The sequence below is a fragment of the Dipodomys ordii genome, unplaced genomic scaffold, assembly GCF_000151885.1.
Source record: "Dipodomys ordii isolate 6190 unplaced genomic scaffold, Dord_2.0 Scaffold119, whole genome shotgun sequence".
Taxonomy (NCBI): domain Eukaryota; kingdom Metazoa; phylum Chordata; class Mammalia; order Rodentia; family Heteromyidae; genus Dipodomys; species Dipodomys ordii.
In genome coordinates, this window is record NW_012267335.1 from 2,750,525 (window position 1) to 2,777,678 (window position 27,154).

The window sequence follows — 27,154 nt, forward strand, 5'->3', positions numbered from 1 at the left end:
AAAGTTTTTAGCTTGACAAGTTTCTATAGAAAGATTACTGTTTTATTTTCTCCTTGCACCATTGGTTGTGTTTATCACTTTCCGTTTGCATGTTCTACTTGTCATGGCTGGAATTACTGTACAAAATATGATTGTGATTTCTAGTTCTTTTCTAGAGGACGCTGCTAGATGATGATTTTGCTTTGCATTTGGATAGTTTGCTGTTCTTGGGGGTAATGTGTTTCTGATCCTGCTTCCAGGTTTTGCAGTATTCACAAAGTTCCCTTTGCATGTTGCACTCTTGTTTTCATTTGGGAGATTGAATTCTGAATTAACACAGTATTCATTCATCTGTGTTGCTTTGTAAAAATGTGTTTGTTTGTACATACTAATGTGAAAATGCATCCTTACCCTTCCCCACACCCCCATCCTGGGGCTTGAACTCAGCCTGGGAACTGTCCCTGAGCTGTTTTTGCTCAAGACTAGGGCTCCTCTTGAGCCACAGCTCCACTTCCAGCTTGTTTTGTTTGTTGTTTGTAATTTATTATAGATAAGAGTCTCACTGACTTTTTCTGCCTGGGCTGGCTTTAAACTGTGATCCTCAGATCTCAGCCTCCTAAGTAGTTAGGATCACAGGTGTGAGCTACCGGTGCCTGGCTCCTACCCATTTTTTTTTTTTTTGAAATATGTTGAGATACCTTCTGATCAGGTATGCTATGCAATAATATACTAGTATTTTTCTTTGCATGGCCTGAATAATATGTTCAAAAATAGATGTGATGGCTCTTTTCATTCTTTTAAATAACAGATTCTGTAAATGCAAATATAATTCACTTGAATTTGACAAACTAAAACTTTTAAGTTTTTCTGGATTCTCTGATAACCTGTATGGATGTTTGGGTGTCAGCAATGCTCTGAGCTCTCCACTGTACTGTAATAATGGTTATTTACCTCTGTGCTGTTTTAATTCCCTAATGGTCTGTGTAACTGCTGATATGAATATTGATTAGCATTTAGATGTTTTGTAACAGAATTTTAGAGAGCACTTTGAAAGATGGCATTTTATTATGATGGTGCTAGGTAAAAATTTGTGAAGACTGGGATGGTTGTGTGGCAAAGAAAAACACTGATGGAGACCTTGTTGAGAGGAATTTCTCTTTTGTCACCATCGAAGCTAGAACAAGCAGTTGTTGAGGGCACTGCCTGCTGAAGCCAGTTTTTTTTTGCTAATATACATGGTTAAATTATGGCATTAGATGTTTAGAGGGTCTTCTTTAGGCCATGCTTTTTCTTTTTTTTAGATGTAGGAGAGCTTGCTTGACAACTTTTACTATGGAAATCACATTTTGATATAGATAGCAGATTTAAAAGTTTGACCTAAATTTTATCTCAGGAGTCCGAAAGAAATTGCTTTTCCACTGTCCTTCATTTTCTTGCTTGGAGTTGGATCTATTTCTGGAAGTGTTAAAAAATTTGATAAGAAAGAATACTGCTCTTTACTGTCACTGTGTTGGACCTTAAAGAACTGAATAGTTGGCTCCGGAGGGAGGCACAGACTTGTTTTTTTGGGGTCTAGCCAGAATGGTGGAAGCAGTGCTCAGAGAACTCCAGCAGGTGGAACTTTCTGCAGTGAAAGGAAGAACATTGACATGTGGGAGATGTCAAATCATCAATCATTACATGAAGGTCAGATTTGTTTTCTGTTTTTCAATTTAGCCTTATGCTGAGGTCAGACCAGGGCCAAACAAGCTTTTGTCCTCCTTCATAGTAGCTATGTCACTGTGTGTTGACATCTTTCCAGAGAAAAAAGGCAAAAGGGGAATACTGAGGATCATTATTTAGATTTGAAATTAATATTATCAGATAACATTTTGAAGAATAAATATTTAACCAAAGCTTACTTGTTTTAGTTAGGTGCTTTTGCTGAACTTCTGTCCAGCTCTTTTCTTTTAGCTTTACATCTCTTCAGGTTTGTTTCCTGTCAAGTCTGTCTGCAGTCCTTGCCCACGTGCTCCTTGGCAGCAGGATACTGGCAGCTGAGGTTGTCCTCACGATGCTTCCCGACCACTTACACGTCCATTGTTCACGGCCGACCTGAGCTCAGACCCTGCCTCCATCTGACAGGAGTAGGTTTCCTCAGATCACCATGCAGATTCAGCCTATTTGATGCAAACTCTTGATTGCAGTGTGTTGTTTCCTTTGTGACTCGAGGGTGAATTAAAAATGCCTGTGAACTGCAAACTTGTGTCTGATTGACTTGGTGCAATAAAGTTCCTTTCTAAACATTTCTGGTTTAGAAAATACTCAGCCATCCTAGATACTAGCAATATTTATTTTTGCCTCATTTGTTTTACCTTCAGTCTTTCACTTATGGGTACTAAGCAAGGTCCATTCTAGTGTATAGCTGGAGAAAATGCAGATCTGGCTACACTATTTCTGTTTACTGTATTTTGCTATTTTATGTCTCAATCCCGTTTTAAAAATCTTAATAATGCCTCACTTCCAGTATGTCAGTTTCAAAGTTTTATTTACTCCTACTGATTGGGACTTTTAAAAAAGATATCCCCTTCTCTCCCCATGCATTTTTAGGAAGATCTTTTACGGGGTGGGTGCATGTCTTAATGCTGGGAGGCAGCAACTTTGGGGTTGAATTTACTTGAATGGATTAAAATTGCATTGTTACAGAGCTAGAAAAAAATTTATGTATGAAAAATACTAGCCTTACACTGAGTACAAATAATACTTATAAGCATGTGAAGATGTGATCATTTGTGATGTTACTTGTAAAAAAATATACATATCTTTTGAAGTGTTTAAAGAAATAGTACTTTATATTCTTTATCATATCACTTTTTGTAAGTGTTGAATATATTCCTGTTTATTTTTCTATGTTCTGTTTTGTAGCCTTAAGAAGTGTTTTGAACATATTCTGAATGTATAAAATAAGAGTAAATGCCCTACATGGTGTGATGCTGCATTCTATATAAAACTGTGCGTATATTAAATTTTGTCTGCTGATTCTGCTTCTGATTCTTTCGTCCCAGGGTAACCAAATGATACAGCATGTAAATTTGTTCTTTTTTTCCCCATCCTGGGACTTAAACTCTGAGCCTGGGCACTGTCCTTGAGTTCTTTAACTCAAGGCAAGCCTTGCTCTACCACTTGATCCACAACACCACTTCAGACATTTTCTGAGTAGTTTATTGGAGTCTTATGGACTTCCCTGCCCTCGTTAGCTTTGAACCACAATCTGCAAATCTCAGCCTCCAAGTAACTAGGATTACAGGCATGAGCCACCCACACCCAGCTAGGTCAGTATGTAAATCTTAATCAGTACACTTCTAAGATGAAGAAATGGTTTTCATGGTATTTTTCCATCTGTAAGAGAATGTAAGTATAATTAAAACTGAATTTTATAGCCTATTCTCACATACATGCATACAGATGAAACTCGGACTAAGTTCCTAAGGTCATATCACTAAGTGGTAGAATTTGGACTTGAACCTTGTTCTGAGTGATATTACAGATAAAACAAACATCCTACATAATTTTCAGCTGCTTTCAGAAGAATGAGGATGCATACACGATGTTTTAAAATCCAGGTTTTGGTCCTGCATTTTCGTTTTAACACTAGAGCTCTACTACTTGGCTACAGCACCATTTCAGGGTTTTTGGTGGTCAAACTGAGAGTGGAGTCTGGTTTTGAACCCACTCGGACAGATCTCAGCCTCTATAAGAGCTGATTACAGTGTGAACTGAAAGCCTAAGTCACATCTTAAGCCACCCAAGAATATTGTCAAATGAATGTCTTAACACAATAGGAACTTTCAAGAAGCAGAATCAAAAAGCTTGGTGGAAAACTGGTTTTGGCATGGGGTGGTGGATAAGCCACAGGGCCAAGCTGCTGTCCTCTTTTGAGACTTAAGTGAAGCATCTCAACCATGGGGCGCAGGGGGAAATAGAGGAAAAGGGATTAAAACAAATCTGGCTGTGAGCTAGTGTTTACCAAGCTAAAGGAAGGGAAGTCAAGGGACTTTACTGGTTACAGCCCTTACAGAATTGGTCATTCCACAAGTGGATAGATAAAAGATGAGCTAGCACTCCTCATGGGGTGCCTGAAAAGGTCAAGCACTGAGGATGCAAATAATAGCAAGTTGATAATGGGTTTTCCTCTATAGACCTGTGCCATCTTAATGTACAGGCTCTTGTGAAAGGTCTATACCAGACACTTAGTTCAGGCTAAGTGTTGTAAGAGGAACTGCAGATGCTACGTATACATGCTCCATAGAGCTTTTTAGGTAGATCCTATGGGCTTCCAACGTTTACCAATCCTCCCATTCAATTCAAGGTATCACAAACTTAAGGCAAGTGGAGAAACAGGTACTTGACAACAATTCACAAAAATATGTTAAGTGACTACTGGCAGGTATGCAGTGTTTGGTCTTAGAAGTAGCATCTGTATCCCTGAAAGCTTCAAGATTGTTCTACATCACTTTTTTTTTTTTGGCCATTCCTGGGGCTCGAACTCAGGGCCTGCCTGGGCGCTGTCCTTGAACCACTAGCTCAAAGCTAGCACTCTACGACTTCAGCCACAGCGTCACTTTTGGCTTTTTTTGTTTCTACAGTACTGAGAAATTGAACCCAGGGCTTCATGTATGCTAGGCAAGCTCACTACCACTAAGCCACATTCCCAGCTTATCACCTTTAAGGAAAGCAGGTTATCCAGAAATACATGAATGTATCTGGTCAACATGGCTTAACTGCAAATATATAAATTTTCCTTATGGTTAAAACATCCTGTCATCAATAGAGTTGTGACTTTATAGAATAGAGGTGTGACTTTAAGCAGTGAAACTATTCAACATCTGAAATAATTTAACTTGTCCTTAAAAATAGGAATTACTTCGGTGTAACCTTATGTACAAAACAAACTACTTACACCTAGGTATGTGCACTAGAACAAAGGATGAAATAAATACTGGTAATCTGAGAGGGTAGGAATAAGGGAGATCATATTTTATTCCATATACTTCTGTATATATGCATTTCCACAACAAACATTTGTAGATTACTTACATAACTTTATTTTTCGTTCTACTGGGTTAAGATAAACCAAACTTTCTATCCCTTGTTTGCATGATCAAGGTTTAAGATCTAAAAATCTTGTCAAATCTCCAATTTTTCTACTTTGCCTGGACCATTAAACTTACAGTAAGGTAAACCCTCTTGCTCATTCATAGGTTAATTGCAATTCAGTGCATTAGTAAGGTTTAATGTCTTCTGTATGCCAATTTAGAAATGAGTATGTTTGGTACACAAAAAGGGTGCTTTGCATTGCTTTCCTGTATTAATGCTGCCACAGGGCAGGTGGTTTACAGTCCTTGGCTGACCCTCAGATAACTAGTCTAAAAATACACAGATGATAGGCACCAGCTTAGGGGACTGTTAGTCTATAATTTTAAGGGAAACAAATATTCTTTAGAAATAATTTCTCCTACATCTTGATCAGTGATTATATACATGTTTTAAAAAAGTGACTGTAAATAATTATAGAATTTTACAGAATGCAAAAACTGAAAAGTTAGGGTTCCCCCTACCCAGTGGAGGAGGTGCTGAAATATTTTCTCATGAAGATGTTTGAAAGCACCAAAAAACATTGAAAGCAATGTATAAGTTGGTAACAAATACCATTTTCTAATAATGGTGTTTTGTAGTAGACAATCTTCCTGGGAAATCACACACTGATAGCACAGTGCAAAGACTGCATACAAATAACAAATATAATCGTGATGTTTATTTATCAAATCTTACCAGTGTAGTCTTTGACCAGCTTTGAAAATAGGGCAGGTTCCATTAGACTGGTGTACTTGGCAACCAGGTAAGAATAGAAATCTTTTTCAAGATTTTTTAAATGTGGCAACACCAGTCAGTGTGTGGTACACAAATACAATACACCTACTGAAAATATTGCCATATATCATGAAAACCTGGAGGTAATTTGTATAGTCTTCATTTTAGCGTATTATACACAAAAGGGCCTTATCATTAAGAACAGAAAAGAGCCATTTTCTGTGTACAATGTAGTCTAACTGGCTTTTGATGTTAGGTAAATCATACTTCAAAGCTCCAGAGTATGTGGGGCCATAAAACCTGATTAAAGTTTTATACAACAAAAATCCCAGAAAATGTTCTTTTAATAAATGGCTTATCGATATTCTCAGGTTCAGTTTAATCATCCAAGAAAAAGTAGTTTCCACTCTTCTTCTGTTCTACATCCTGAAAGATAAAATAGAGAAGCAGCAAAAATCAGTAACAGCATGCCTCTTTCATGCAGAGGTAGAATTTCATTCAGGAAACCACTCCTGTCTGCAACACTGTCTGCAGCCTCCTCCATGCCTCTGCTCTAGGGCTCACTATTCAAAAGCAAGATCACTCCTCTTGTTAGCTAGAATATTTTACCCCTAATACTAGTAATTCAAGCAAAGTCCTAAGATGCTTAGATACATAAAAAAGAATTCTTAATCTTTTTCCTCATTATGCCTCTCAGAACTGAGAAAATGCTTCAATTTTATGATAGGACTTGTCATTTCTTTATGTTGGCTATGAAGAGTAGGTGAAGGGATCTAGAATTGTGTTAGGTGCTCAATACATTTATGTGCAAGAGAACTTTGCTAAAGGCTGTCTAAGACCTCATGGTATAGAAGCAATGTTAGGATTACCAATAAAACAAATGCTGTAGTAGAGAAATACATAACACATTCTTAAATTTCAGTATGACAGCTGACTTGGCATCTAAACAATGCCAAGAAAATATTTTACGTTCTACAGACAGAAAAAAAAAATCAATGCTGATTAACCTGGTTTACCTGTTTAAAGTTTTATGCTCATTGAAGGATTTAATCATGTCTAGAAAAAAAATAATTTTCTTAAAACGATGTAAAAAAAAGTCCCTCACACTGTATTTTTTTTGTTGTTGGTATTGAACTTGAACTCTGGGCCTGGGTGCTGTCCCTCAGCTCTTCAGCTTAAGGCTAGTGCTCTACTACTTGAGCCATAGCGCCACTTCTGGTTTTCCGATTGTTTACTGGAGATAAGAGTCTCAAGGACTTTCCTGCCTGGGCTGACTTCAAACCGTGATCCTCACCCGTGATCCTCAGATCTCAGCCTCCCTGAGTAGCTAGGATTACAGGTATGAGCCACCAGTGTCCAGCTTACATTGTGTTTTAATTGTGAACTAGTATAGCTTTCATGTCAATTCACATGGTTCAACAGATGCAATTCAGAGACAGGAGCTGGGCCCGGGTCCATGCACAAACAAAAACACCCCAGCAGGTGTGGCTGTCCTGAGGGCCTGAAGGATGCCATCAGTGACAAATGTGACAAAAGCCTTTGAATCCTGGGTATCACAATTTACACTGGCAGAAGTTACCTGTGACTTTAAGACAGTTTTCCCACATACCTTAATTGAATTTAGTTTATTTATTCGTGGTCTATAGTTGTTTGGGTCTCTTCTGAAGGTAATTTCCAGCTGAGATAAAAACTTGTTCATACCAGCCAAAAGGGTTTGAGGACTGAGAGGAGAAAATAAAAATCAAACTTGATAAAATTTTAATCTCTGTTGCAATGAAAACTACTAACACTGCTGTCTAATCCTAATCATAATGTATTTCAAAACTTACATTCAGAAATTGCTTTGCTTGGACTATTAATAGCTTGTCAGGGGTGATATTTTTATGGAAAATAAACCTAACCTGTATAATATACTAAGAAACAACTGAAGCATTTATTTTTGGCAGTACTCAAAAGCCCATTTCTACTAAGACACACATCTAGCCCTGTAAGCAGTACTTTCAAAAACAAAGATCACTAGAGGAAGGATATTTTCATAATCTCAAACTGACACTTAGTGGAGAAGGAATTTAAAAAAAGCTATGTTGAGATTTACAGGGGTGGAAATAGTACCAGAACCATCCTCCAGCCTTTAGTCAGTTTTTGAAGAGTATCTACAGCTTGTATCTGGGACAGCCTGTACCCTTTTCTTATTTAAGCTTCCTGTGTAGATGGGTTGACAGACATGTGCCACCATATGCAGCCTTTGTTAGAGATGGATCTTGTGAACTTATTGCCTCCGCTGGTTTGGAATCATGATCCTTCTGATCTCTGCCTCTCAAGTAGCTTGGATTACAAGTCAGTGAGCCAGTGTACTTTGCTCCAATCTAGTCATTACACCAACTTTTTTTGGAGGTGGACCATTTTAAGTACTATTCCACATACACACAGATTCTATGGGTAAGCAAATTTTATATACAAGAAATTTCTTTAAGAAACACTAATTCTCAATAATATGAAAGTTGAAGTTAAAAACAAAGATATTCTGGGAAGAACAGTACTTTTTGGGAGAATATTCAAATAGTGACTTCCATTCCTCCCTAATACCAGAAAACATTATGCTGCAACATGAAAATGCTTTTCTTTTTTTGAGGGGTGGTATACGAGGGTTTGAACTCAAGTCTTCAAGCTCCTTAGGCACAAAGTCTACTACCTCCTCCTGCCTTTCTTGGCGCTGGTTATTATTGCTAGATCTAGCTTTTTGCCTGGATCCTCCTGTTATGCTTCCTGCCATAGGTGGGATGGTAGGTGTGTGCCATGTCCACCTTCTGTTAAGATGGAGTTTGGTAAATTTTTTGCCCATGCTGATCTAGAACTACAATCTTCCTGATCTCAGCCTCACATGAATGATGGCCATGTGCCCTAAGCCCAGCTACTGACTGTGTTGGTCTTGCAAACATTATTTTTTTGCCACCCAGGCTGGCCTTGAACTATGACTCTCCTGGGACGTTAGGCTCACTGGAGGATAAGACTCCAGGTGTTGGCCACCACACTTGAAACTGCCATCTTATGTGTCAAAGATGTAGCAATAATTTTGTCAGGATCAACTAATACACGTCTGGCGCAGTGGTAATGAAATTCCTCATGAACTGATTCACGTTAGGGTTCTGTGCAAGCGCTCCTCCAGCTGGTTAACAGAGGAGGGGATGGCAAAACCACTCATTTTACCTGTGGTACATTAGTATGGGGTACTTGGTATCTACTGTGAGCTCAACCACTTGAATATTACCTGCCTGGATCTCTCTTCTGATATGTACCAAAACTGAATTTGTAAGGGATGATTTACAAAATGGGAAATCTTTTCTTTTTTTTGAAAACCAGATTTGACAAAAGCTGAAAAAAAAAAGAGGGGTGGCCTAACAATTCTATCTCATAGTGAAAACTCTTCTACAATGTGCCACTGGGTCAATCGCTAATCTTGGGAGACACAAACTAATGGTAAGTTTCTGGTTGGGTCATTAAAAAGATACATATATACACTGCTCATGACTATGTTTACTAGTGGACTGTAAATTAAAGTGCAGTAACAATTTTACCTGTTTGCCACTGTGTTCTTAGATGGCACACCATCAAACACGATGACCCGATCTGCTAGATAGGTGGCCATGATGAAGTCGTGCTCCACAACAAAGGCCGTCTTCTTCGCATGGAGAATGAAGCTAGAACACAAGTTTGACAATCTTTATTCCTCGCATCAGAAGACATTCGAATGTTATATTGAAAACAAATGCATGCCCCTTTATGCACCCTAAGGTAAGGCAATTATGAGCAAGATATTTACCGTTTGACAACCCGAGCTGCCATCAATCTCTGCTCAGAGTCCAAATATGCAGATGGTTCATCAATCAAATAAACATCAGCAGGCTTGCCCAAACAAAGAGCTAAAGCTACTCGCTGCAGTTCACCACCAGATAAGGTCTGCACCTAATTCAAGACATTTGTCAAAAACACTTAAAAATAACCAAATTCTCAAATGCTGAGATAGAATAATGAAAATGAATTCTGCCAGCGTACCTCCTGATCAATGATGTTTTCAATCTGCAGGGGCTTCATCACGTCAGTCACAAATTGTGGGTGAGTGTATGCGTCTCTTATCTTTTCATGTAGTAACTGGCGAACACTTCCCTGGTTTTCATGGAAAAAGTATTTAAATGATAAAAAGTCAGCAGAATACTCTCTACTAATGAACCTTATTACTAAAGCTAGAATATAGAGCAAAAAACCCTCAATATGTAGCTAACAGACAACAATTTGACTTTTAATGCTTACCCACCATTTATAGAGTGTTTTGAGATTTTTCTATTACGTCTAGCAAGGAATAAGGTAGCAATAATTCTAAAACTATAAAATATTTAATAAGCAATGCCAGGTACGGTGGTTTGTGTTCATAGCTTGAGCACTAAGGAGTACACTATGAGGTACATAGCAAGTTGCAGGACAGCCTGAGCTTCAAGCCAGACATCCTTTCAAAAGTCAGGCTCATGCCTGTAATACTAGCTCCTCAAGAGGCTGAGATTTGAAGGAACTCATATTGGGCCAGCCCAAGCAAAACACTTGCTAGACTTTGTCTAAAGTAAGCCGTGAAAGAACAGTTTGGGGGTGTGATACAAGTGGTAGAGCACCAACTGATTTAAGCTCAAGATTCTGAGTTCAAATACCAATACTGTTTCTCGCCCCACAAGAAGAATTTCCCTTCCTCTATCTAGTACAAAGATTCTTAGTGCAAAATTCACATATTAACAACCCTGTTTCCAGGAACCTAGGGAAAAATTGGGCATTATGTACAGTTTTTGAGAAATGAATCATTAGCTTCTGCTTGATGCTCACATGGGAATCTGTTATTTGGAAGGAAGGGAGAACTTAAAAGATAACTTATTGCAAGATAAACCATTCCAAGTAAATATAATGTAGTTATTGTTGAGGTATTGAATACACAACACACGCACACACACACACGCACGCACACACAAGCTCATTAAAACACCTACAGAAATCAAAGGAAGTTAATTTTAGGAGGACAATTTCAAGTTTTATCCACACTGCTACTTATCAGTATTTCTTTATGGCTGAAAAACTTTACATTCTATGGATCTATGACAGCTGATGGACAATTGGGAGATTCATGTTTTGGTGTCAAGTTTTGTCAAGTTATGTGCTCATTGTTTTGGAATGTATAGCTATGAGCAGAACTTCTATTCTGCAGAATGGCAAGTTTGTTTTTAAAGGTGCTCTACAGCATTTCACATTTCCAGAAACGTAAGGTTCCAGGTTCTTCATGTCATCAACACCTGTTATTGTCCTGGAGTTTCATCATCATAGTATGGTATGAAGTACTATCTCATTGGTTTTGATGTGCATTTCCCTAATAACTAATGATTCTCATCATTGTGCTTATTGTCTATCTGTATTTTTTTTTTGGAGGGGAGGATCCTCATATTTGGTATTTAAGGATTCACTATGGAAAAAGATGACAAATATTTTAAAAGTATTTTCCAAGTAGGAAGTGGTAGTGCCTATAATCCTAGCAGATGAGGAAGTCAACAAGACCAACCTGGGCTACACAGTGAATTCTAAGCCAGCCTGAGACTGTCAAAATTTTTATTTGGAAGAGTTTAATACAGTAAATTGGTGGGAGAATGAATTTAGGTGCACTTCAGCCCTTAATGTGTGTGGGTGCATATACACACATACATATAATACATAACTAAATAAACAACTTACAGTTGATTTGGGACTAATCTTCTGTGGCTTATAACTGACATTGAGAACCGGCACTTCTCCTACAAAACAATACAGGTCCGTAAGACACAAAATTTCCCAGAGTTTATTCTAAAGTTCCAGTTTGTGGAACAGAATAAAAGGATGACAGTACCTCCTTCATCAGGTTTAAGTCTTCCAGCAAGCATTCTGATAAATGTCGTCTTACCAGTACCTGGAAACAAAACAAACTGATCAGAAAGATGTTTCATATCCAAAGTAAAACATGATGTTCCACTCGTATGTAACTGAAACTAAGAAATTCTCAAGATTTTATAGAAAACTAAATCTTTGTATCAAGCTTATTAGGAGGAATAAGGCTTTTGTTTGATTTCTTTGGGGTGTGTGTGGGGGGATAGGGACTGTACCAAGGCTTGAAAACAGAGCTTCATATCAGCTCAGTTTTCTTGCTTGCATCTGCAACTCTACCATGAGCCACATTCCAGCAGTTTGTTGGTTAAGAGTCTTGCAGTTTTCTGCGGCATGCGGTTTTCTTTGAACCAAGCTCCTCCAAATCTTAGCCTCCCAAGTAGGTAGGTATCAGCATAGCCTGGTCTTGTCCAATCTTATCATGACCATTTGACAGTAAGAACAAAGTTTATAGTTTGTCTTATGATAGTTTTACTTAGCTACATTATCAAACTTCACAATTTATTATAGTACAATCTTATTTTGTTGCATGCACACTATTATTTAACATTTATTCACATAAAATAGCTAAACTGCACATTTAAAATTCTGATTCAGTATAGCAAATCATGTGTAAAAGTTTCCTTTCAGTTTTGTAAGCTGAACAATTATAATACAACTTTTTAAAATCATAAAGCAACACCTGATATATCGCAGTCCAATTCACATTACAGTTATGACCACAGTATGAAAAGTGTTGGTATTGCTGAGCACCAGTGTTCATTCTACCTGTAGCCCTACTAACTCAGGACGATCATGTTTGAAGCCAGCCCGGCCAGGTTAAGACCATGGCAGTCTTATCTCCAATTAACTATCAAAATGTCTAAAGTGAAGCTATAGCTCAAGTGGTAGAGTGTTAACTATGAGCACAAAAACTCAGGGATATTACCCAGGTGCTGAGTTTAAGCCCTAGGACCAGCTCCAAGAAAAAAAGTTGGTATTGTGTTTACAGACAGAATAGGTTCCAAATATATGTGTACAATACAAGTACCTTGTAAACACATCTGCTAACCTCTAACTTAGTCAGTGTTTACCACGGAATAGGTGAAATAACTGGAGAAACAGAACCAATGTTATATGATCAAAACTTACCATTTTCCCCCAGCATCACCATGATTTCAGAATCTGTGAACTCTCCAGCCACAATTGCTAGCTCAAATTCTCCCATCTTTTTCTTCATCCCTGGATATTTATACATACACATCTTCTTAACTTCTTCTTCATTGGCTGTCTCAGCCACTTTGAAAACAAGTGATGCATCTCGAAACCTCAAGTTTTCCGTTGGAACATAGCCATCCAGAAAAATGTTTATACCTGTTGAGAAGAAAATTGCCATGATGTTAGCAAAGATAACTTAAAGACTAGTTCCTGGGAACAATCTAGATACAGATTTTAAATTTCTATGGATTTTTTGATAATCTTCAGGTCTATGTATGGTTTTTTATATTTAAGCAATGTAAGCTTAATATCAAGTTTAAGAACTTTACACGCATCTCTGTATATATCTAAAAGAACCTCAACTCACACACTGAGAGTCACTTAATTAGGTAACTTAAGATTACTTACTACTTGTTTATACCAAATTTTATGCAAAAACCCCAGCACAAATGTCATTTTTGCTATATTACTTACATAAGAACTCATTTTTCCTTAAATGAATACCATGTAAGAATACAGTTATTTTCACAAACTTATTTAACACTAAAATAGTTTGGCAGTAATTTTTTAAACACTATAAGTATTCAACTGTATATAGAAGATAACAATGAATTTTACTGTATTTTTTCAGATTCATTTTGTAGTTTCACAAGAAAATGAGGTAACTTTTTGCTTAAAAGTATATTCATGATTATTTTGAAAGATTATAATAAATAACAGTGAAGTACCACTGTAGGTGAAAATTTCCTCCTTACTAAACTTGTAAGATCAACAATTGCAGGCATACAGAAGAAAAAAAGTCAATTTACTCAGAAATAAAGAAAGATCTGTTTTTCAGTGTTTCCTATATAACGGTGAAGAAAAAGATAGTAGTTTTAGTTTGGAAAGTCTTGAAAAGATGTTCTTTTATGTTGGCATTCAGAACTACAGTAGCGGGCCTGTGTCTTCAAAACAGCTGACACAACAAACAAAACTACAACTAGTTAGCCAAAATCAACATTTTTACCTTAATTATTAATGTAAAGTTAAAAGTGAAGAAATTATAGCGATTTAGTCTAAGTTCTCAATCTATGAATTAAGGGAATACACAATAAGACAGGAGCAGCCGATGGACAAAAAAAAAGGCAAAGCAAAGATATGCAAGGTGTGGAATATACTATCTTTCAGGGCCCTCACTGGCCTCTAGTTTCTACTCTTTGTTAATCTGCACAGGCAAGAAAACAAAGGAAGAAATCAGGAAGTCCCACTTTTCTGAAAAAGAGGAAGTAAATATAAGCTTTAGTATACTTTTTAAACCATCTAGGCTTTTTTTTTATTTTTGGTTGGTCGTGGGGCCTGAACTCAGGGCCTGAGCGCTGTCCCTCAGCTCTTCAGCTCAAGGCTATAGTGCTCTACCACTTGATCCACAGCACCACTTCTGGCTTTTTCTGCTTCTGTGGGGCTGAGGAATTGAACCCGGAGCTTCAAGCATGCTAGGCAAGCACTCTACCACTGCCACCTTCTCAGGCCTAGACATTTTTCTTCCATGAATTTATGGTAGATTGGAGATAAATTTGAAATGTGAAAATAACATGAGCACTGAATGCATTTTAAGAGTTTGTTAAAGTGCTGGTCTGTCAAAGCCAAGCTAAAATATACAATATTTACAACATAGCAAAAACAGGGAAATTTGTTTTATTCGGTTGATTGAGGGGCTTGAACTCTGGGCCTAGGCGGTGTCCCTCAACTCTTCAGCTCAAGGCTAGTGCTCTATCACTTGAGCCACAGCGCCACTTCCAGTTTTCTGGAGGTTAACTGGTTAATTGCACTCGCTGACTTTGAACTGCTATCCTCAGATCTCAGCCTCCTGAGCAGGTAGGATTACAGGCATGAGCCACCAGTGTCGGGCTGGGAAATTATTACACACACCCAATGGAAAATGCTTCAAAAAAGGAAATACTTTTTCTAGAGCAACTGATGTATATTATCTTTAAAATGTATTATTAAATACATTAAATTTCCCCAGAGATTAATTCCAAGAGATCACTCCTTTGCATAAATATTAGAGCAAGATAAAATGACTTCATGAGAGCACTTTTTCTAAGCATTGGAGTAGAGGAGAATACAGCATATGGCTAAAATAGTTTTTTCAGTTACCTTCTCTTACACTGAAAGGCATGGTTACAACACCATAAGCACTCGGCACACCATACAAACAGCAGATGAAGTCAGAGAGATAGTCTAACACACTGAGGTCATGCTCCACCACAATGATGTATCTGAAAATCAAAAGACTGTCACTTTTAAATTTAACATGACATGTATAATTAACTAAATCTTTCATATACCTATTTCTTAACAACTACATCAATTCTAAATTTTAGGAAGTTTTATTTTTAAAAACTTAAAAGTATAAAAAATCATTAACGCTAAGAAAGACTTTAAGGGGAGCTGGGAAGGTGGCTCAGTGGCAGAGTGCTTGCCTCGCATGCATGAGGCCCTGGGTTCGATTCCTCAGCAACAAATAAGCAGAAAAGGCTGAAGTGGTACTGTGGCTCAAGTGGTAGGGTGTTAGCTGAAGAGCTGAGGGACAGCGCCTAGGCCGAGTTCAGCCCCATGACCAAGGAAAAAAAAAAGAATGAAAAGATTTTAAGGCTCAATAATGGTATTTATTCATTTTTATCAATTAAATTACCAGCTAACATAAAAGTTTACATATGAAATGTAAATGTTACATGGTGTAACAATTTACACTGCATTCAGATGGATTTTCTGCTACTCAAGGTATGCATTTAGCCCTCTCATTTTCCTGCCTTGTGCAAGCTTGTAGGAGATGCCTAAAGAACAGAATTCTTTACCCAAGAACCTTGAGTTTACAAGGCAAGATGGGGGCTATCAAATAATATCAGCAACAAAAGACAATATGGCAAAATATGTTCTTCACATGAAACCTAGTGAAGGTCAGAAGCAGGTCAGTGTGTACCAAAACACTTTTTGAATGAGGTAGGCTAGTGTGACTTAAGTGATAAAGTACTGATAGCACAAAAGCTACTCAAGGAACTAGTACTTTAGTACTGCTTCAAATTAAAGTTATTTCGATACTGACAGTCCAAATCTTTAATAAAGCAGTCACTTCCACAAAAAATGACTGACTTACCTTCCTTAATAATATTGTTATCTCTGAATATATCAGTTTCAACCTTTTCATCTCTCCTGAGTTCTAGTTCAGGCTCTCATATTTAAATACTATTAAATGTAACAAGTTACAATATTATGTAGACTTTTGCTAGTCCTGCCATATCTAGGTTCTCTGATGTGTATCTCAATTACACAAGAAATACGGCCTTCCAAGACTTTCCTTAAATTTAGCTATTACTTTATTTATATATAGGGAATATGAGCTTTTTTAAACTTTCCCCCCAGCAGTGCTGAGTATCAAACCCAGGGCCTTGAGGATGTATTCTACCAAGTTACAGTAAATAGATTTTTTCCCTCCTGAATAGCTTGTTATTTCATGTTTCATAGGCTGTATGGGCTACTCTTTTTCCTAAATAGTCTCGTGCCAAAATCTTTTTTTTTCAGGTAAAGAGTAGGTTTATTCATCGTTCTGGTTGGCACCAGGCCATCTTGGTCCTCCATGTGGTGGGGAAAGGCCTGGGAAAAAGAGCTGGGAGAGCTGGTAAAGAGAAGGAAAGAGCTGAGAAAGAGCTAGAAAAGAGCAGAGAGGGAGCTAGAAAAGAGAAGGGAGCTGGGAAAGAGAAGAGAAGGAAAGAGCTAAGAAAAGAGCTAGAGGGCTGGGAAGGTGGCTCAGTGGTAGAGCGCTTGCCTTGCACGCTCGAGGCCCTGGGTTCGATTCCTCAGCACCACATAAGCAAAAAGAAAAAAGCTGGAAGTGGCACTGTGGCTCAAGTGGTAGAGTGCTAGCCTTGAGCTGAAGAGCTGAGGGACAGCGCCCAGGCCCAGAGTTCAGGCCCCACGACCGGACCCCCCCCCAAAAAAAAAAGAGCTAGAAAAGAGCAGAGAGAGCATCTGGGCCTGGGCGGAGAAAGTGGCCACATCAAATTCAGATGTGACCTCAGCAGATGCAGAAGTGACCTCTTCCAGGTGTCCCAGTTGCCTAGGTAATGCAGATACTGGGCAGAGAGACTTTGCTGCGAGGAGGGTGGAGTCTGCTCACCATCCAGGAGCAGACCTAACATTCCAGCCTTTTAATAATCATGAAATAGGCGTGGATTCTCTCTGGCTACTTCCTGCTGACATCCTGCCAAGATCTTAAGCTGTGTATTTATACTCAAGTTTTATTTAAGGCCCATCTCACATGCTATCCACTTTAATACCTTTGTTGTGATGCAAATAGTTTCTTACTCTTGGACCTCTTTTGTAAATATGTGAGATGATACTTGTCAATCCTTCTCTTTCTATCCCTGACAAATAATATTCATAAAGACAGAAGTCCAAAATTTGATTGCAGTCTGCCACTATTTTGTGAGAATGTGGGAACACCATTCTATAGCATAGTAAGAAATCTGTATTGTAAACAATTTACCCTCTACTATTAACATCAGGAAACCTTGTAAGGTTCAATTTGAACTCTAAAACCCTATCGTATTTCCTTTTTCTACTTCTCTACCTGCTGAGATGTTTATGTAACAATCTCCAAAATCCTGTGGCTCTTTTTCACCAATGTATCACTATATATGGATTAATCTATACATTCAGCTCATATCGGAAAATGGGACAAACATGTAACATATTCTTATGTATCTGAGAATCTAATTTGTCTTGCCCTGTTACAACTCTCTTAAGAGATCTACTGTCATCTCTTTTATGGTATGACTTTCTCTTACTATTGCATTCATTCTGAGGCTGTTCCATACCTCTTCCCCTCCCCCCTCTTATTCTTCTCAAAGTCTTATTTAGTTTTAAAAGTACATGATGTCTTATTTTTTCTCATGAGCTGCCTAAACATGTGCAAAAGGAAATAAAAGTCAGCTGTCTACAAATTGCTTTCCTTTATGCTTGGACTGGGCTCGGCTGCCACACTCTGATCTCTGCTTCCCAAGTAGCCCAGTGTAGAGAAAGGTAAATTCTGGTAATAGCTCTAAGTAACAGAGATGAACAACATATATATGTTCACAACATCTAAATCTAAAAAAGAAAAAGAAAATTTTAATACAGAAATCCTCCAGAGCTATACTTACCTGTCTGGATTTATTAGTGATCGGATGGTAATGGCAGCCTTTAAACGTTGCTTGACATCTAGATAACTAGAAGGCTCATCGAACATGAAACTAAGAAAACGAACAGCAATTACTACATTGAGATACATCTGATATAACTGTGTCTTACGTGGTGTTTTAAAGCAGTGTAGCACCAATAGCTTCTGAGTTAACAAAGATCTCAAATACTAATGAAGAGAGGCTATCTTTAGGGGTAGAATTTTCTATATTTTGTTCAGAAGTAGAAGAAAACAATTACAAAAAGGGAAATGGATAGACAGTTTGAGAACCTCAAAGGGTTCTTTATAAGGGTTACTTATAAATTGACCTAAAAAATTCTTTATCTCAAGTAGTTCAAAGAGCATTTGAAAAGAGCATTTGAAAAGAGATTTGAAAAGTAACCTACATATCAGCTTTCTGTATGCAAACAACAGCACAAGCAAATCTCTGCAACTCTCCTCCTGAGAGATCTTCAACATTTCGCTCTTTTAAGTGCGTTAAATCTAGAAAAAACAAGTAAGAGGCATTGCATTCAAACTCCACTTTACCTCTTCTGGCAAAATGTAGACTGAATGTCTTCACTGAGTTTTACTTAGAAGTTGTGTACAACAACAATATATAACAATAGGAATTGCCCACTTATTTTAATAACGTATATACAAAGATGTATGCTTTGTGGCTCCTAAGTATAGTCTATTAAAACATATGTACATTGTTCAAGACATACTGTACTTATAATCTTAAACTTGTTGAACTGAAAAGCCTTTTTGTACATCTTGAAAACAAACAAAAAACCCAGAAAACACAACACATACAAAATAAGCACTTACCAAGCTGTTGACATACAATTGCTTGTGTTTTTGTTTCATCCTTTCGGTCTAAAATAGACCCTACCGTTCCCTGTCATAATATATAAGATATAACTGTTGTTATTTCCCTTCACTAGTAGTAAAAGGAACAAAGTAAAACTAGTCAGTGTCCTTTGATATAAATTCTATAATGTATCCAATTCTTTTATTTTTTTTGCCGGTCGTGGGGCATGAACTCTTGGCCTGGGTGCTGTCCCTCAGCCCTTCAGCTCAAGGCTAGCATTTTACCACTTGAGCCAAAGTACCACTTCCAGCTTTTTCTGCTTATGTGGTGCTGAGGGATCGAACCCAAGGCCTCAAGCATGCAAGGCAAGCACTCTACCACTGAGCCACCTTCCCAGCCCTGTATCCATTCTTTTTAACAAGTAACTGACCTTAGCAGCTTTGGGAATCTGGTCTACATATTGAGGTTTGATAATGGCTTTTAGATCATCTTCTAGAATCTTGGTAAAGTAATTTTGTAATTCTGATCCACGGAAGTAAGTCAGAATTTCCTGCCAGTCAGGAGGATCCTAAAAATATACATAACAGTGACCTAAGTTTACATTAATACTACAACTGAAACAAGGATGAGTACTATGTAAAACAAAACATATACAATACTTGAAGCTTCCAAGTTAATTTTACGAAGAGGTGGGGGAAAGATTTAATTTCAAGGAAATTTGAGGAAATAAAATATTTTCAATTAACTGGCAGTAAAGTATTTCAGTTAAAAAATGAAAGAGCATTGTTAATAGTTCCTCAGAATTAAAGTCACAATTTATCTTCAAAATAAGAACATTAAACCCAGTATTTTTTTCTTCATACTCTAAAAACATAAAATTTCTGTTAATACATACATCATATTTGCCAAGGTTTGGCTTTTGCTTTCCTGCTAAAATCTTTAATGCAGTAGACTTTCCAATACCGTTAGTTCCAACTAATCCCAAAACTTCACCTGGACGAGGGATTGGCAACCTGTTAAAATATACAAAAACAAAATACAACTCAGACTTATATAGACAGCAAAACAACAACAACAACCTACCCAACAATAAAATGATGCATATGCACATCACACACATTCATTAATAAGCTAAAAACTATGTCAGATATTATTGCCTATTAGGAAATAAACAGCCAATATAAAACTGTTAAGTGTTAGAAATGCATCCATTACTTCAAATTTTGTTTACCTAATTCTTATTTAAAACATTATAAAGTAACATTTCTTCTTTATATTTAAGGTTCATTTTAATGCTCAACAAAATGCTTTGGTAAAAAACTTCATAGCAGGTGCAACCTCCCACTTACATTTAAAAAAATTCCTAGCCTGCCTTTTACTTACAAGGAGAGAAGTGCCACATCAACCAGAAATATCACTTTTTTCTCTCTGATGCAGTTGGCCCTTAAAGCTGGCAGGTTGAAAAATACCTTTTCATTAGTAAAGTCTAGATTCCCAGATTCAAAATATTACTAATCAGCAGATAAAAACCTCAAAGAACTAAGGACTCTGTGATTTAATATGTCCAAATTCAGAATGCTATTCTTTGTAGGTCATAAGATTAATGGATTAAAAAAAAGAATCAAAGGCAAATTGCCTTAAAAGCTACTTGGGAGGGGGCAGAGGGTCAGAGGGTTCTGTGAACAATAGTGATTTTCAGTCTGAAAAGAGCTTGTAACTTTCCACCTGCTTAAACTGAGTTCCTAAACCCAGAAATTGTAATTAAAATGGACTAAAACACAGCATTCATAGTTGTTTAAAAGACCAGGACTAAAAAGAACAGAATGAATCACTAGCATATACATATCTACACATAGATAGTATACACACATATAAAATATACACAGCATATATCCATAACTCTTTCTGATGCCCTAACATTCAATTTACCTTTGGTATATGGCCAATGTTAATTTGTTTCTTTTCATTTCTCTGAAAATTCCAAGTGTATTTAACTTGACCTAACACTGACTAGAAGGACACTGACTGGAAAACATACCTGTGAAGTTTGAAGGCATTGGCACAGTATCGATGTGTTGTTTCCTTTTCCAAGTTGCTTGGTAAATTGACAATTGATAAGGCGCCAAAGGGGCATTTCTGTTATGTAAAGAATATTGTATTAATTTTTAGAAGCATACATTACTAAAAAGGATTAAGATTTTTATACTCAATCTTCCAAACATGGGAGTTTCATAAAGAGATATAAAATACTCATTTAGTGTAAACTCATTTAATGAGTTTAAATGAGTTTAATACTCATGTCTGTAGCAGGTACTTTTTTACTTCCTTTAATTATTCCTGTCCCGGTATGCTTCCTTTCCTACCTTAGGTAAAACCTCTTACATTCTAGATTGTTATGGGTTTGTTTCCATCTTACCAATAATTTAGTTTATGTAGAGGCCAAGATCAATGCCTTCATGTGTGACTTACAAGTTTCAACGTTAATTCACATTTGAAAAGAAACATTCATAGAAAATCATATCCAAAATATTTAATCATCAGACAAATGTCCACGGAACCAAAGTCACTAAAGTGGTATTGTAGGTAGAGAAATATCTCAGAAGTATAGACAATAATAATGATATAGGCACATCTTGTATTCTAAATTTGTTAGTGAACATGTTCACTGAGCTCAAGAGACTGATCTATTTTATAAACTGTAAGAATAAAGAACTGAAACAAAACCTCTTTTGTCTTCTAATATTCACCACCTTCTAACCAAAACAATCATTAATTTTGCTACAATTTATATTCCTAGGGTTGAGGCGGCTCAGGTAGATCATCAGCTTGGGAAGTGTGAGCTTAAACCCCATATTCCCCTTTCTGATATAAAGAACTAAAATAGCTACAATTTCTTTTTCATCACTGTACATAAAACACTTATAGGCTATAAACCAATTTTAAACTTCTCTAATTCCACATTGAAAAAAAATATACTCACACTGCTTATAAATAAGGTGAATTATCTTAATGCTCAGAAATTATTCATGTTGCCTTCCTATCTTCAAATAGGATTCACAACATTAGTATGTGTTTAGTTACAAAAAGGCATATCCAAATATTTGGAATATCATTTTTTTATAGTAAGAAAAAAATACCACACAGATGACACTCTACAGTTCAAGCCAGCACTTAGGGTATATGCAGGCATATGTAATAAAAGATTAGCAAATATTCACTTAAGAAGTATTTCCAGTTTATTTTCAAAACAAGGGAAGAAAATACTCTCAGGTATCCATGTAATTTTTTCTGGATACTTAACCAAGGATTCAGAAACTGAAGTAGAATATACCTATGGTTTATTTGAACAATTTATAGGATGGTATCCATACTCTGGTGAAGTTCCTTTTTATATTACCTACAAATAAAAATATCTAAATTAAGAATTTTATACAATGTTTCCTCTATTTTTCTTATGAACTAAAGATGGAAATTTAAGCAGTCATAAGTCAAAAGTCAAATTATTTAGAGAAACAGAAATGAACTAAGCTCTTTAAAAATTTCCTTATTGGGATAAATGTGCAGAAGCATGCCTTGGTAGAGCAGAAGTGGCGCTTAAGAATTAAATTTTAAAATTTTGATCATGTGGTCATTTCTGCTTAAAAGTAGTTTAAAGACATGAAAAACACGAAATATGGTATTCATGCTTATGTACATATATATACATATCCAAAACATTTTGGTAAAGCCATGCTGAAGCATATTAAAAGATAACTATGGCAAGAATAACTTCCTAAAAGCACGGCTTACTGAATTAAAAAAGCAACAGCATTGCCATAAAAATGCCACTTTCCTAAATATATGTAACACATCTGCCCTATACTTTGTTAACTTTAAAAATAAGTATTCACAATTTTAAGATTTGACTTTTGGATTACATATTTGATCCTAAATGAAGAATTTTCACTCACCTTAATACAAATACCACAACCAATACAAAGCGTTTCAGAAATCCATGCTATTTTGCTCTGAGGTGTAACCTCTATGCATAGTTTTCCTGGTAAAGAAAAAAGATACAATTTAATTTCCCTTGACCTTTTAGGATTTTCTAAACATTGCACAGAATAGATCTACAAAATAGAATACAACAAAAATACATCTAAGACAATGCCTTAATTTGTGCTATGCGGGGGTAAACTTCTGACTTAAATTTTTGAGTTTATAGAAATAAAAATCTTGATAGCTATAGGCAGATGACTATTGTTTTGTTTAACTTACTAATGGGGAAGAACATAGTTTAGTAAAAACACAACAAAGCTTAAAACACAGACACATGCACACATTTTTTCTGCTGGTCCTGATGCTTGAAAACGCAGGGCCTGGGCACTGTTCCTGAGCTTTTGTGGTCAAATCTCCACCACTTGAGCCACAGTTCTAATTCAGTTTTTCTGATCACTAATAGGAGATAAGAGTCTCACGGGTTTTTCTGTCTGGGCTGCTTCAAACCACGATCCTCATATTTCATTTTGCTGAGTAGCTAGGATTATAGGTATGAGCCACCAGCACCTAGCTTCAAACCTTCTTTTATCCTTAGATAATCCACAGAATAACTTACCCATTCGAACCACAGGGCAACTCTTTTTGCATTCCTGTCGACATTTCTTAGGTTTACATTTGTCATGGTTGACAATAGCAATTCTTGTTAATTTGTCTGCCATAATTGCAAGAAAGAATATCCAGTTTTTCTAATAAAGAAAAATTTAAAGATTATGGTAAATTCAATGCAATTACTTCAGAAAAATTCATAAAAAGTTACAATGGATGATGTAAGTATTCCTCATATGGAGATGTTATGATTAGTAAAAAACAAGAGCTTTTTAAAAAAATAGTTAAAATAATGTATTAAGGTTAGAGAAACAAAATTTAATATAATCTTAAGATGTAGGAAAGACAACCTTGTCACTTAAAATAGTAACAACAGAAAACACGTAGGAATATATTTAACAATACACATATACACAGGGAACTTTCTAAACAGTGACAAAAAAAGATCTAACAAATTAAATGGTATGATACTTCAGTATTTACCATAAAGAATAGTTGAGAACCAGCAAAACAAGAATGTGACTGTGCTCAATTTCAAAGTTTTAAAAGTCTTGATATAAATAGTGTCATGGCATGCAGATCAAAGCAGACTTATTACTCTTCTGTAATACTGACACTGGTGCAGATGTTAATTTCATTAGAATGGTGGTTAAGTAATACTACAAAGTGCCTTCCACGCCAATTTACCCTCAAATGACTATTAATTTACAGACCTCACTTCCCATTTGCTTTTCCTGTGATCCTCAACTCTCATCTATTTTGATAGACTACTTTCCCGTGATTTCTCAAAGTCTTTTTCCAAAGCCATCAATGGAACAGGACAATTTTCTTCTTCTTCTTCTTCTTTTTTTTTGCTAATTCTGGGGCCTGGGTGTTTTCCCTGAGCCTCTTTATGCTCAAGGCTAGGGGTCTACCACTTGAGCCACAGTGCCACTCTGGCCTTTTCTGAGTAGTTTTATTGGAGAGAAAGAGGTGTCTCAAGCATTTCTGTCTGGGATGGCTTTAAACCATGATCTGTAGATCTCAGCATCTGGAGTAGCTAGTATTACAGGCATGAGCCACCAGTGCCAGACTAGGACAAATCTTTTCTCTTTATTTTGTTTCAGATGATTACCTTTCCTTCCTCCTTGAAGTTAGGCCTCTCAGACCATCCAATTGCTTCAGTCATTTATTTGGTAGTTTACTAATATCCTTTTATTACTCCTGACCCTTGATATTCCAATGTGCTCATAGATGATCAGTATATTAGCAGCTTGCCCTCTCAGTTCATTAATTACTCTCTTCCAGCCTTATGTACTCTATCATAGCCTCATATTCATTGACCTTGTTACTTCCAAAAATTGCAATCCTTTCTTAACTCCAATTTTGAATAGTACTTTCTCCAACCACTACCCCTTCAAGATTACTTGTCTAGTACATGAGAATGCAATATAAACTTTTGGTTCCTCTCATTCTTTAAACATGTTATCACTAGCTACTGCTAGTCATTCATTTTCTTCAAAGTAAAAGCAGTGTTAAGACTAACCAGAAGTTACCAGTCAACATCTGTTAACTTTCTGATTTGATCTCCAACTATTCTGACTCTTGTTTAACTCCATCTACTCTTTGTTGTTCCTACTATAGTACACATTAGGTTCTCCTTTCAAGATTTGACAGTTTTTGCTCCTACTGCTGGTGGTGCTATTCATAATTACATGGCTCAGTTTTTCTTTTTCTTTTTAAACTACTCCTTAGGGAAACTTCTATATATACTTTTTTTTGTTTGTTTTTGGGTCCGGTCGTGGGGCCTGAACTCTGGGCGCTGTCCCTCAGCTCAAGGCTAGCGCTCTACCACTGGAGCCACAGCGCCACTTCCGGCTTTTTTCCTTTTTGCTTATGTGGTGCTGAGGAATGGAACCCAGGGCCTCATGCATGCAAGGCAAGCGCTCTACCACTGAGCCACCTGCCCAGCCCCAGTTATATACATTTTTCATATGTTCATGCTTTATGTGTATAGATTTATGGGTGTGTTTATATATGTGTGTGTGTGTATATATATATATATATATATATATATATGCATTCACTCTACATAGTTTTTTCTCTTCCCAAGTAGAATGTACTCCATTTGTATGATACAAGAGGATTTGTGTTCCTTCAGGAGGCTTGCCCAGTTCCTAACACACTGGGAGCTCCAACATTCCTGCTGAATTGAGAAAGCAGATTTAAATGGTAAATAATTTTTTCATAAGTTACATTAACTCCACATTACCAATGTGATACAAATATTCACTAAATTATCAACTGGGGGAAAAAAGTCATCCACAATGAACCAAACAGTTCTATAATAAACTGAGTCACGCTGACAAACAAAATCACTTCTTTAAAAACTGGTCTAGGTATCTGGAAGATTTAAAATTTAAATGACTTGAATTATAACCCTAAAGAACCCTCATTTTATCAAAAACAAAACAATACCAACAAATAAAAATCAGCAAGAAAAAGACAAGAAGTTAATTTAGGTAACTATTAAAATGGGAATTACTCTAATTTAAATGTAAATTACCTTCTTAGTGAGATTTCCCCTCTAGGAAATTAACCTTTTACGATGAAATGGCTTAAACTTTATAACGTTTTATCTAATTTTTCAACTGTCTTAAAAAAGATTGCCTTAGTATACAACTGTACCAGAGGTGGCAAATTAGCTGATTTACACAACAGTGACAATCATTCAAGAAACATGAATATAGATTCCTACAAGGACAGCATTCACGGCCTAAGATTAAAATCATTATAAAGCAGTATAAAAGAACGTATAAGATTGCTGTTACCGGATGAGGTCTGGTATTACACCAACATTGTAATCTATGTTTACCGTAGATTACTGTACCCAAACAAGGTGGGAGACACGCACACCTCTGACTTCAATGGGTCCCTTCCCTTGAGCAACTGGTAAATGTTCTCAAGTTTTTAGGTGCGGAAGGACAAGGTTTGTAATGAACACTAAGCAGATCAAACTTTGTTTAAACACAGTTAAAGAGGCTTGGGTGACAGGGAAAACACTATCCTCAGGTGGTCGCTACAGGAATGACTATTCCCTGATCCTAGTTAGCAGTCTCGTGGAAGAAAGAATAAACAGGATAAACCAAGTTGTTTTGACAGTTACTCCTTAGTCATCGATTTTACCAGCAGAAAAGAGAAGCCATTTACGTGCTTCATGGGATGTGGGAACCCAGCTGTGGCAATATGAAGCCCTGCGAAGCACATCTAAAGCTGTTTCCGATCAAGGCACCATCCTTGATCTCGGGGGGGGGGTTAAGATGTAACCAAGACGTGGGGCCCTTCCGCTGGGAAATGCCTCGGGGGCGGGGGGGGGGGACGAAGCTCCATCAGAGCAGCAGGGCGTTAGTCCACCGTTCCCCATCGTCTGGCGGCGGACTTGGGGTGTTGATGGCGGCAAGAGGCTATGATTCATCCCGCAGTCACCACGAGGGCTGAAGAAAAGCCAGCAATGCCCGTCCTCGGATCGGCGCGAGCGCGTCGGAAGCCCGGGGGTGCCCCGGAGGGAGCGGGCACGCCGGGGCCGGCGCCCGCGGGCTGGGTGATGG

At 37.1% G+C, this 27,154-nt stretch overlaps 1 protein-coding gene across 1 annotated transcript in view; it reads right to left on the reverse strand.

Moving 5' to 3' along the window:
• Window positions 1-4,980: 4,980 nt before the first annotated feature.
• Abce1 (ATP-binding cassette, sub-family E (OABP), member 1) overlaps window positions 4,981-27,154 on the reverse strand; it is a 22,520-nt gene continuing 346 nt past the window's right edge. Inside the window, exons 2-18 of the mRNA XM_013029539.1 lie at window positions 23,578-23,707; window positions 22,934-23,019; window positions 21,022-21,119; window positions 19,879-19,996; window positions 19,414-19,551; window positions 19,001-19,070; window positions 18,577-18,673; window positions 18,153-18,242; window positions 15,109-15,230; window positions 12,907-13,128; window positions 11,741-11,800; window positions 11,590-11,648; window positions 9,883-9,993; window positions 9,650-9,792; window positions 9,405-9,527; window positions 7,439-7,550; window positions 4,981-6,255 (exon numbers count right to left, since the gene is read on the reverse strand). Coding sequence (XP_012884993.1) covers window positions 6,208-6,255; window positions 7,439-7,550; window positions 9,405-9,527; window positions 9,650-9,792; window positions 9,883-9,993; window positions 11,590-11,648; window positions 11,741-11,800; window positions 12,907-13,128; window positions 15,109-15,230; window positions 18,153-18,242; window positions 18,577-18,673; window positions 19,001-19,070; window positions 19,414-19,551; window positions 19,879-19,996; window positions 21,022-21,119; window positions 22,934-23,019; window positions 23,578-23,680 — 1,800 coding nt within the window. The 5' untranslated portion in view covers window positions 23,681-23,707 and the 3' untranslated portion in view covers window positions 4,981-6,207. The remainder of the gene's footprint in view (window positions 6,256-7,438; window positions 7,551-9,404; window positions 9,528-9,649; window positions 9,793-9,882; window positions 9,994-11,589; window positions 11,649-11,740; window positions 11,801-12,906; window positions 13,129-15,108; window positions 15,231-18,152; window positions 18,243-18,576; window positions 18,674-19,000; window positions 19,071-19,413; window positions 19,552-19,878; window positions 19,997-21,021; window positions 21,120-22,933; window positions 23,020-23,577; window positions 23,708-27,154) is intronic.